Raw genomic sequence first — 12752 nt, forward strand, 5'->3', positions numbered from 1 at the left:
CCAATCAAATCATGTGTTTAGAATGGAGACCAATCAAATCATGTGTTTAGAATGGAGACCAATCAAAAAGTGTGTTACAGAATTTATAACAAAACAAATCAAAATATCATAATCCTGTTGTGCTATTGAATTCGCTTATAGAATCATTTCATATTAAATATGCCCATGGATGATTGCACTTTGTTTTATAACCCTATTTAGGAAAAGTCTGTAAGTTGTTTACACTTAATCTCTTATTTTTTTAATTCTTATTTATATATTTAAAAAAAAAATCCGTTCAGTTGTTGCAGTGTTCAAACACGCTTCGTTTATAAGCCAGTGTTCAGTTGTTCGAAGTAAGTTAAACTCCAAATTTTATGGGTTTTTTTAAATGTAAAAAAGTGCAAGTGTTTTCATGATTTATAATCGTGAAATATGTAGTTTTCAATAGAAATCTCAAATATCATGGAAGCATTTGTGATTGGAAATTTTAGATAATTTCTTGTTCAGCTGACAGCGCGCTGACGAACTGACACCCAGTTGTTATACATGAAAAGAATGTTTGTTTTGATGATTAATTCTTTTTCCTATTTCCAAATTTCAAGAATTAAAAATGGAAACTCCCTTAACCCTTGCAAAGTGTACCAGAGGGCAGCAGTAATTCACTCATTCACCCCTAAACTTTCATAATGAACTATTCCAACCATTGAATTGGAAGGGTTCAAATCGGTCTTCAGGGTTGAATGAGTTAAACACTAATGTAGCATTTTTTTTCTTTCTGCAACATCTTTTTTACAAATATGGTGTTAGGAGAAGTGGTAATTAAAAGTATATTTCATTTGCTTAGAGGAATCAATTTCACTGAGCACACTGTGTCCAAAGGGAATTATAGAAACACAGTTTAAAAAAGTTAAATTTTGAATTTATTACTTTAAAAAATCATCTTTGCCGATACAATGTAGTAAAGTTTGTAAAACTGATCGTTCTGATGTGTTGGCTTCGAGGACTGTTTACCTATATGGTGTGGATAGGGAAACTACGTGGAAGGTCGTTGTTATATTTAATTTATATTTTAGATGTTTATTTATCATTTAGTCATATTGTAAACTACATCATAAAACATTTTACAATTATTGTAATTATATGTATCATATCTATGTATGCCAAAATATATTGTGAACAAATCTGACATTTTGTTTTTTGTTGAATATTTCACCACTGTAGACCATAATAGACTCATCCAGATCAATGCATGGTAGAGTCTACTAAAGTTGCATAGGGGTGAAAAGGGTTAAGTTGTATGCAATTGTTTACATTCACAAATTTGTGTGTCCTGAGTTAGCGAGATTCAGGTTTAGTTTCCTTTAAAGAAAAAAACAGATTATGTTTTTCTGAAAATTCAATTTTGTCATAACTATTTGTTATTTGCGTCACTAAAATTTCAATAATAAATGTCACAACATCATAAAATGATTTGTATTTTTGTGAAGTTTCCAGTTCTGTTTAAAAGAGAATAAAATGAGTAAGACATAACCTAAATGTGAGCCAAAAAGATAATGTTTTTCTTAATTTTGGAAATATTTCACAAGCAATGTTTAATTTAAAGTTGTAAAGGTAAAGAGCCCCACTACATTTCAGGTAGAGAGCCCCACTACTTTTCTACTGTATACAGCTGGCATTCAGGTAGAGAGCCCCGCCACTTTTCTACTGTATACAGGCCTTAGAGAGTTACCCCAAAAAATATGTTGCAGAAACATATTACCAGTAATAGCCATTTGCTTCATAATCATATGTAACTTTTTCTCATACAATAGATTTATCTTTTATTGTACTTATAACATGGCATGTGTCCCTACTGGAATTGAGATGTTCCGGAATCATAAAATTTGTAGAGAAGACGAAATGATAGAGAAATAATTACCCAAGTCAGCAAGTACAGGTTCAGGACTTATACTCAAGTTTACACAAATAATCTAATCTCAGAATAAAACGGGCTGGTAGCAAATTAACTATAAATATCTATTTTCTATGATGAAAGTGCTCAATTATAATTGAGTGTTTTGTTCACTAAGAATTAATATTCATTATTGTAGAACATATTTAAATTGTTTTTTCCAAAATATGAGAAAAGTTGGAAGTATTTGATTGGACCCCCCCNATTATTACATACATAATACAATGTAATTGTTATAAACCATGTGAATTTCAAATAAATTGAAAAAAATATATGATGCGGTTGTTCATCTGATTTCTTTTAAAATCCGAAACATGCGAAACTTGAGTCTTCTTTTACAAAATACCAGGGCACTTATTCTTGAAACTGTTATCATGCCCAAACTCATCAAATGCAGACCGATATGTTTTGATTACACACCTGCACATTTCACGTGCTAACACTAGTTCACAAGCTCGGGGTCACTACAACTTTTGTTGTCGAGCGAATTACGCTCCGTCGGGTAAATCATTTCACAAATGCTATAACAATAACTTTTTTTCAAGGTAGATAACTCTCATTAGGATCAAAATGATCGTAAAATGTAAAATAAATGAATTATTAAGGCTTTGTGTATATTTGGTTCAATTATCACTCTTTTTGTATTAAACTACATTGTGTCCTGTTTGCTTTTAGCTTGTATATAACTACTTTTATCCATACAATTTCAATAAAATACTTTGTGTAACGTGTTCAAGATATTTTATGATAAATACAATATTTGTAGGGTTGATTAGCAAGGTTTCTTTTCATTTTTTTTATCTTTGTAATAGTTTTGAACAATGCAACACACTCCAAAAATGTGTGATAAATTTGACAAAAAAAATCAATTTTTCGGTATTTTTTACAAAAACATCCCCGGTTTATCGTAATGCTTAGATGATCATAAAATCATCTCTACATAGTGACATAATCATTATGTGAAACTTTCATTGAATTCTGCTGGCTAAATGCGAAAGGGTGGAGCCTCCTTAACACAAAGAAACTCACAAAAAGACAATTAGTTTTCAGGTTTTATTTTATACAAATAGAGATTCTGTGTATATTATGTAAAAAAGAAAATATCTTCACAAGAAGCAGTTATGGCACTCATCGCATACTTGCCAACCTTTCAATTTTTGTATTCCTTTTTAGGGGGGTGGGGTGAAAGGAAGAAACTTCATATACAAGGATTTTTGTTTGACAAAAAAAAATCACAAATTGTTCTATGCAATGAATTGAAATTGAACAAAATGTAGGACATTGGGAATTCTGATGATTTCAAAAGTAAAAAATTACAGTGACAACTCAAGAATCTCCCTTAAAAATATGAGAGCTTGGCAAGTATGTTTTCACCATAGAAGTATACTTGTACATTTGTGTATACACTAACACTCAATCTCTAGTACTCCATATCATCATAATGGTAAACCTCAATCACACACCTCATACTTTATATCCAAGTGAACCTTGGTTACTCTTTATCTAATGTTACTCTTTATCTAATGTTACTCTTTATCTAACATTACTCTTTATCTAATGTTACTCTTTATCTAATTACCCTGCTGGTCAGCTACCTCCATTGCCGTTACTTATGCTACTCCTGTGTCGTGCAAATCTACACAAGCCTTTCTATTGTCAAGGGGCAATAACTCCAACAGAAATTTTGCAAAGTTACAATAAAATCAGAGCCATACGTCGATCAGAAAAAACATCTAACTGCATTTACGTTAATCATGCACACCTGTACTTTCCCTGTGCCCTGTTTAAAACATTGTGTACAAGTTTTGCTTACAAGGTTTCAGGGATAGAAGTTTATACTTGTCTATGAGCAAGGCACCTGAGTATAGTACCCCCAAATTATTGTTTGCATAGCTCGATGACTATACTTCATAAAAAACATGTGTAATAGGAGAAAGAGAAAAGCCCAGCCAGACCGGGATTTAAACCCAGGACCCTCCAAACACTCCACCCATTGAGCTACCTGTCCGCCAGTGATTAACCCAGTCCAGTCCCACTACATTCCTCCCTCAAAGGCTTCTTCCCTAAAGATGCAGCAATTTACAACCCAAGTTCAGTATACCTTTGTCACGCAATCATCGAGTATTTAAAACAAGCATTCACTCAGTACTCAAAACAAGGGCTGGCCAGCTCGCCAATTTTGTGATAGGAGAAAAAGACCAGACCGTTATTCAAACCCAGGACCCTCCAAACTTGAGATGGACGCTCTACCAATTTTGACCTTCTTTGTTGCCAACTTTGGACCCAGTCCAGTTCCGCTACACATGTAATTATAGGCAGCCATCAATGAAAATACTTTTGTCATGAGACAAAAGATATTTAACTAGAACTGTTGCCAGAATGGCTGACTAATACCCCTGTCTGTGCCAAGAACTGTAGGAATAGTTCTTTCTAAAATGTTTTTAAACAAAGGGGCATAACTACATGAAAAGGGAGGTAATACCAATCTATATACTTTATTTACATCCCCTCTGTCTGTAGCCACAACATTGTTCGCACCACACCTCCCAAAGTACTGCACCACACCTCCCAAAGTACTGCACCAATTTGAATGATACTAAGTACAACACTTATATATATATATAATTAAAGCTAAGGGAGGTAATACCAATCTATTTACTTCATTCACATCCCCTCAATGAAAGTGTTACACTTGGTTTGAAATTATACAGAGCCAACAGAGTCTGATCTCGATACAGATAAATGTGTCGATATCGTTGACCTCAATATTAACCCTTGATAAAATGATTTCTTGTTGGTTTGTTCATTTGTGTTACATGATTGGATGTAAATTAAATAAAATTGAAATAAGGAGAAGTAGGAGAGATATATTCAGAAAATCACTACTGTTCTTTTACATACATAAAAAACAGATACATCTACTCTGTCATACAATGAGCATAAATATATTTTTCCTGTCGCAAAACAAACATCTGACTTACTGTATACCGGGATTTTTTTGCCGCAGTTTAGCTTTCGTCCCTTTTCACCCTCAGCAAACATTAGTGAACAACATAATATACATAGCAATCAAATGAGAAGGGTCAATTAACACTGGGTGAATACAGATTTTTTCGTACCGCGAAAGTTACACATGGCGAAAATTTCCCGGTATACAGTAATAATTGGAAGCACAGTACATACCAAAAGTATGAATTTGGCAAAACAACTTTTTAAGTCTTACACTACAAAAATACACATGAACAAAGAATTTTATCCTAAATTAATTTTGGACAATATTGCACCATTGTAAAGATGGAAGATATGCTGGATGTTATTACAGTAACAATGAAGCCATGAACTCGTAGCCATGTTACAGCTCACTTTAGATCTGACAGAGGTGTCAACGATACCAATACCAATACCATTATCCAACAGATAAAACACTTGTTTTACTTGTGTAAAAGCACTTAAGGAAAGTAACCAAGTTTCATGATAATACGACAAATGTAAGATGACAAAAAACGAAGTACATGTATTTTAAATCATTTTTACACTATTTATTTGTACTTTTTTGTTTCATCGTTATGAGTTTTTCATAAAAGTTCCACAAGGTCTGTTTTTCTTTATAGTGATGATTTATCAAAGTTAAAGTCTTATAGAAAAGTTCTAATGTATAGTTAAATACAGCTTTTGGCAGTGAACCAGACTACATGGACCAATAAAAAATGATAGAAAAACAAATTTTAACCTTTTTTCTTCATATTCACTCTATAAATGATACATATTCACATATAGTCATAGTGAAGTTGATTCTTCTATAATAACGTCTTCATCAAAAACATCTTCACACCTTGAGCATTTACCTTAATGTCAAAGGTGACTCAAACACACTTCAAACTTAATTATAAAAACAATCATTCTTCAAAAGCATCTTCATACCTTGAACATTTTACTGACTGACTCAGTTGACTCTACCACACTGTGAAGTTAATTGTGATATTTTTAAAAACATCTTTACACTTAAAACATTTACTTAATGTCACAATTGACTCTAACATAGTAGGTATATCATGAATTGCTTACGAGGAAAGTTAATCAGAAATTCAAACTCTTACAGATATTTATTCCAGCACAGGACGTTCCATGCAAATTTTCAGTGATGTACACAAGCATTCTCTCACAAAACTCTTAAACAAAATTTTCTAGATCAAATACCAAATTTTATTCTGCTGTATGAATTATTCAAGATCTTGGTCTGTATTCAGATTCTGAATTCAAGCCCAATCACAGGTACTAGCCTTGTCCGTCATTAATATGTTTATATTATTGGTGCATTCACACACAAGGCTAGTACTTGTGGCCCCATCATTGCTTTGCTGATAGAATTATCCAACTTCAAATTTATTCAATGATTTGAAAGAATTTTAGAGGCTAGATGCAGACAATTGATTTCAATGTCTAGACTACTTTTTGAATATGTTGCATGATTCCTTTGAGATGAAGAATGTCAGTTTGAAGACAGAATTCATACTTGAACACAAGAATTGTTAAATGTCCCCAGGCCCTGGTTCTGATACCTATCACTGATCCTGGTACATACAACCCCTTTCACACACCTAAGTACTGCTAAATCTCATAACTCTTCCTTCTTTTCCTTTTTAATTTTCTTTATTTTATTGTCCTTGGTAATTGACGGCTTTTTGTCGTCAGTGTCTGACTTTTTAGTTGTCCTGTTATCGTCCGAGTTCTAAAATTGAAATAGAATCAAAACTATAAAATGTTACTAAAACAACCATGTCTCTTTGCTCCCTCTTAGATGAAAATGCATTCTCGATACTCTAGGAGTTAATTACGCTCACTTACGTTCTCCGCACCCTTGGATGTGTTTGGACTAAATTGAAGGCTCATTGTGCGACACCTTGTGGATGATACAAGTAGTCTAGTCAGATCCCTTGATGCACATCAAAAGAATCGCGGGCAGTATAATGGTGATTTTCGCTAGCCAAGGGTTACGATCCGGTCTTCCTACTCACCAGATTAGGTAGATCGTACCGGATCGTAACACTTGTATATACATGTATAATGGTAAAATTGACTAGTTTTGAATGTGGGATGTTGCTCCTCTGTAATCTTCACATATCTGCCTAGCGATGGGTCAGGTATTTACCCGAGACCAATCAAATAGCTTTCTTTGTGCCATCAACTTTGCCATGACATATTCAAGACAAGAGGTGCAGAGAGAGTAAGTGAGCATAACTCCTGAAGTATCGAGGATGATGAGAATGGAGCTAAATACAAAGTCTAACAAGGGAAATGGAGCATCGGTGTAAATGCAAAGTTAAACTGTAGTTAGCAAAGTAAAGAATTTAGTTACTGCACAGGTCACAGTGACCTACATATACTGGTGTAGTAATCCTTACGGTCTATTTACCTCTTTTTACATTTCTACCTCTTTAAAAAGTCCCTCTTTAAGCATTACTTAAAGAAATTGCGTTCATATCTCTTGATCAGGGTCATTTCAAAGCTTATCATCTCGCCTCAAATAACACGAGTCAACCATTAAAAGAAAACATTTTGGTTCTGGGAATCTCGATTGTATGCTGCATGAGAACTGAATCAGTCATGAGGAATTCATAAAAAAATCAAGCATTTTTTTTAGACTACCCAATTGGGAATTCAAAATGGAAAAAAAATCATAAAATTAAAAATCTTTTTATTTTATTTTGAATTGGTGCTCTGTTATATAACATGCAACTGTGTAGCCATTCAACACTTCCCAACTTACAAATGATACAAATATACACTCGAGTGACATTTTCATGTCCCCATTTTGTTTTTTACAATATCTGTTCTCACCTGCACAGCAGCCCCATCATACGACTTCCCTTCGATGGAGACTTCCTTACAACGCTCCTGCTTGACCAGGAAATCTTTTACCTCCCACGCCTTGGACCCATCACTCAACATGAAGATTACACGATCCTCGCTCACAACAAACCTGGGAAATATAGCAGAAATATCATTATTTTAGTCAATTCGCTTAACCAATAGTCGAACCCTTACTACAAATAAAGATTGCACGGCCTTCGGCTCGCTCACCACAAACCTAGAAAATATTGTAAGTTGTAACTATAGACAATTATATAAATAAACAGGTCAATCGTTGTCCCATAAAAGAACAGGGCAGCAAGGCTGCTTTAATTTCCTGTCGCCAAAACGGGAAGACTAATTTGACCAGATTTGTTCTTTTATGAAATAGGAACAGCGCTAGTGAATTGATGCTGTTTTCTGGTGAGCATTGGGAGAAATAATAAAAAAATAAGGTCATAGAAAATAGGTCTAGGACAAAACAACTCCACACAGACCAAGCCTATGTTCTGAAAAACAAACTTTGTACCCTTTATTTTGAGGACATACTCACACTATCTGTAACACAGTCTACATTTTTTTATGGGGTTTTCCTCTTTTAAAATAGTATAAAGTGCCTGCCATCTTTGATTGATCTAGAGCTAGCAATATCAGTACATTGTACCAAAATAAAATCATTGAAACGCTTTGCAAATGTGAGTACCAAAACTGGAGTGGAGGTGCGTAGAAACACATCATTTTATGAATTTTAGAGGAGAAATGGATAGGTTGCTATCAAGGTTTCCATCACCTGGTATCTAGAAAGATAAATGTAAGACAACTACAAATTTAACCATCAAACCATTTTAGTTTGTCATAATTCTGGTTCAGAAACAGGATTATCTCCTAACATACCTTTGTGTATCATAATTGGCATTAAACAAACTTGTATGCCAGAGTTGAGAAATCTGTTCCGTCTCCCTCTGTGTTGGTTCTCCTGAAAAACAGGACAACAGAGTCAAAATTTAATACCAATTAGCCATCATGTAATGTTTATCAAATATTCATAAATCAAACTTATCATCAATATCATATACTGGTACTTGTCCGTGCTAAGGGCTGTTTTGCATACATACATGTGTGATACTGCTAGCTTTGCATAAGCCATATCCCAGACCATAATTTGTGAACAGCTTTGAGACGACCTACGAACTAGGTTGTGACAAAGCAATACATAAGAACCTCAAAATATTATTACATATAATCCATATAACACAAACACAATTTCCTTTTAACTCCTGAATCATGATCAACACCTCAAATTGGTAGTGTACATGTTGCATATCCATCTGTATATGCTATTCTGTTCATGGTGTTTTATTTAAGGTAGAACGTGATGTCATGAAATATAAATTTTCTGTGTTATTTGTTATTTGATAATAGTTTGATGGTATAGAGCAGTATAACCTTTAACTATTCCATCCTGTTGTTTGATGAAGTCCATTTTACTTTCTGATATAACAAAGTAATGTTTCAGTGAACATTCCGGGAAGAATACATTCCCTGGTACCACATATTTTGCAAACGTACAAGGACCTCCTGTAATAATACCAGGTATTCTACTAACTGAGCCACAGAATTTTAATGTTTTACCTGATATTGTTGCAAACATCATAAGAGTTTTGCCCTTTTTGCTGACTTTGAGCATGCCCTCGGGGTTGGACGGGTCCAACTGGGACAAATCCACTTTGGGGGGCTCCCTTTTCCATTCAGGCAACTCGTCCTCCTCCAACTCATCTTCATCGTTATCCTGTGTAATGAATGCAGATTTTCATTGTTACCCTGAGCAGAGACATATAAAGACAGATATTGGCAACTCGCACAGATCTCGCAAACGCACGCATGAGCCAATTATTCTCGGAGAGACAATTTTTATATACGGAACACAACAACTAGTTATATGTTAATAGAAGTCCATCTGAATACTGAAATAGATGTACATGTATATAAATTTAAGCAAACCATGGGTTTAGAACGCACTTCGTGATATGTACTTATAATGAGGGGCGACTAATTAGTGTGTTAACATGCACATTTTTATTGTTACCTATGATGAGTTCAGGTATGAATTTAGCAGGGTGTGTCAGTGTTCTCTAAAAAGTGGGGGAACTGAGAACACCCTGTGTCAATATGTCGTGAACCTTTTCCTAGAATTTTAAGAGTAAGATTACAATTACCAGTACTGATCCCCTATGGCTTTTTACCCCTACCCGCACCTGCCTCCCTTAGTTCAGCTCCTGTAAGATATCTCCTCACAGGTAAGTCACCTTCACACCAGGGGTTACTTGCGTCAGGTACGAGTGTTCCATTATAAGCTTTATACTACACAACTAACAAATAGGTATACAGTGATAACAATGCTCTTATAAAAAGGTTTTTTTTTGTGAAATCATCCTTTTCTCTTAAAACTTTTTTTAATGATATGTCAATCAATAGAATTTAAATCACTGATCAGATTTAAAATTGACCGTCTAGAAAAAAGGAGTTTAAAGAACAGTCTTGGTTATTTTTTCTGTATTATAATGTAATGGCTGCCACTGTATGATGATCACTTCTCATTTTGAAATCGTGATATATTCTCAGGTGAATTTAGCCATTTTGTAGTTATATCACAAAGCTGAAACCAAAAAGAAGCTAAATCTGAAAAATATTGTTAATTATAAAAAGGCCCTCTAGGAAAAATCTAAATTTAACATACAAATTTTCTCATCTTGGTAACATTATTGTATACAAGGACGAGTAATCATAAATTGCGTTTCGGAAATCCTTTAACGATATTGTAGGCAATGATTTCATAGCAATCCAAAGGGTCATCCAAATAGACTACCCGACAGGGGTGTGCTTCGGTATGAGAAAGGGGCAGTTTCTTATCTCTGTAGTATATATACGTCTCTGCCCTGAGTAATTAATTCAGATTAGAGATGTTGTCTTCATGATTATATTTCGTAATGAATTCAGATTTTCATTGTTACCCTAAGTAATAAATTCAGTTTAGCGATTGTCATCTTCATCATTGTCCATTGCCATAAATTAAGAAAGGCCAAACATAAAATGTGATGTAAAAGATATTGCAACCCTTCAGTCTTCAGACAAGAACTCACTCACTATAATAGTGTTACAGTTGACAAGCTTCTTGCTCTATTAATACTAATGTAAATATGTATATGTATGTGCCATATATGTATATGTTTACGCCACAGAAAACAGTCAATTGTTGCTCACAATTTTAAATTTCATCAACTTCCATCTACATATATAGGACATTACCTAAAACTGACTTTCAGTTTTAAATAGTCATTTCGTCTCCAAACTGCAAATGCGTACAATAAGGGGGAAAAAACCCAATAAAATCAAAACATGTCTGCAAAACATGTCTTGTTGAGTCAAATTGTAAGGCAACGCCTTCAAATTATATCTAAGTGAGAGTTTGTGGTACTCATGAATGTGAATCGTGACGTTTCGAGCGACCAGGACTATGGACGAAACGTCTGAATTCGTTAAGTACGTACCTCCCACTGATCAAATAGGCGTTCTACATCTGCGTCAGAATAGTCCTGTATCTTCTTCTTTTTCCATTTTTCTCCGGCAACATTGTCTTCTTTCTTATCCTGATTGTCTTTACTAGCTAGTACTACACAGTTAACAAGGAAAAGTAGTATAAATACTTGGCGAAGAAGATGTATCTGCTTGCGACACGCCATCTTCCGGTAGTAGTTCTAAAACTATAATCAATAATAAAACGAAAGTATTTTTCGATGAATACATTTAAATTCTTTTATAGTATATCTTTATAATATCTTAATGATAACACCAAAATAGAAAATCCCAATTTTTTATTTTTATTACTTTAAATCATCAAACTATACAATTGATTTAAATTAATCTGATATAGTTGTTTTTGTAATTTATATTTACCAACCGAAACGAACAGGAAGTAGGTCTTGAACTTGTAAACACAAGGGTTTGTGAACATTTGACAGATCTTGTTAATTTTTAAGCAACATGGATGTACATTACCCCTAAATGAAGAGTTCATGAGGTAAGTAATTGGGTTTGTACTTATGTACATTTTTATCAGGAACGAAAATTTGGTTATCGTTAATTGTCTAATGTTGCTTTTATTTCTAAGTTAATGACACATAAACCCAAGACTGTTGGACACAGAGTTTTTATTAATAAGGTTGATGTGCAGGTAGTTAAGGTTTACATAAGAACAGAAAACTTGCCAGACTGAATGGATTCATTCCTGGTTTTGATCTTTTACAATACAATTATTTTCTAATATACATGTACTTGTTTGTTAAAGGGGCTATTTTGTGATATGACAACCTGAAAGTTGAGTCGATACTCAAAATATATATTTCCTAACGAAAGTCTACGTGGTTGATAATGACATGACCTGAAGCTAACTTCCAGTGTTGTCAGTTTCATCTTTTGGGAAAGCCGTGAAAAAAATAGCTACGCCCAAAATAGCGCAACAATAAATTCCAGGCCTTTCAGTGAGAAGTAAACATGTACAGCACTACGAACACAGTGTCAGTTATGAGTCCGAGTTCACACATAAAACATTCTTGAATTTACACAGTATATCGCAAGTAAGAATTATAGGTATCATAATATAAACCTCTAATCAGATCATCATTTCTGTTCACATTTGGATTTGAATATGCATGCACTGAGACTCACCAGGGTACGTGCCGTATTGAGATTTCAAACCGCAGAAAGTACAATATCAATAGTTTAAACGTTAAATAGAGCACTCATTTATATTGATGTTTGAGATGCTGTTTGAAGATGATTTTGATTCAGAATAAATGCATGTACTTGTATGAATTAGAGAGACAAGGTAAATAAAGCGAAAAATTACCTTATCTCCTCGGCTGGAGAGACATTTTAGTTAGATACAAATTCACTGACAGCTGCCTCTAAA

General features: G+C 34.0%; 2 protein-coding genes across 4 annotated transcripts in view; one reads left to right on the top strand and one right to left on the bottom strand.

The window, feature by feature from the left end:
• Positions 1-2972: 2972 nt before the first annotated feature.
• LOC110466971 (LDLR chaperone boca-like) lies at positions 2973-11539 on the bottom strand. The gene is made up of 5 exons (XM_021523803.1): positions 11332-11539; positions 9416-9572; positions 8678-8759; positions 7772-7913; positions 2973-6662 (listed from the first exon to the last, which is right to left on the bottom strand). Exons 1-5 carry the CDS (start codon positions 11521-11523, stop codon positions 6549-6551), a joined length of 687 nt encoding a protein of 228 aa, XP_021379478.1. The 5' UTR covers positions 11524-11539; the 3' UTR covers positions 2973-6548.
• A 209-nt stretch (positions 11540-11748) lies between these two features.
• The window catches only part of LOC110466959 (ubiquitin carboxyl-terminal hydrolase 8-like), a 38270-nt gene continuing 37266 nt past the window's right edge, over positions 11749-12752 (top strand). For all 3 annotated transcript variants that reach the window (XM_021523784.1, XM_021523785.1, XM_021523786.1), the window contains exon 1: positions 11749-11861. The gene's annotated coding sequence lies outside the window, so the exon portion shown is untranslated. The remainder of the gene's footprint in view (positions 11862-12752) is intronic.

The sequence above is a fragment of the Mizuhopecten yessoensis genome, unplaced genomic scaffold (genome assembly GCF_002113885.1).
Source record: "Mizuhopecten yessoensis strain PY_sf001 unplaced genomic scaffold, ASM211388v2 scaffold11151, whole genome shotgun sequence".
Lineage (NCBI taxonomy): Eukaryota > Metazoa > Mollusca > Bivalvia > Pectinida > Pectinidae > Mizuhopecten > Mizuhopecten yessoensis.

What these genes read in the sequence shown, in the direction of transcription:
- LOC110466971 (XM_021523803.1), bottom strand. Translation starts at nt 11,523, where the DNA reads ATGGCGTGTCGCAAGCAGATACATCTTCTTCGCCAAGTATTTATACTA. An exon ending in GCCAATTATGATACACAAAG is followed by an intron (nt 7,914 to 8,677) that starts GTATGTTAGGAG and finishes TATATTTCCCAG; the next exon opens with GTTTGTTGTGAGCGAGGATC. An exon ending in ATGATGGGGCTGCTGTGCAG is followed by an intron (nt 6,663 to 7,771) that starts GTGAGAACAGAT and finishes TTTCAATTTTAG; the next exon opens with AACTCGGACGATAACAGGAC.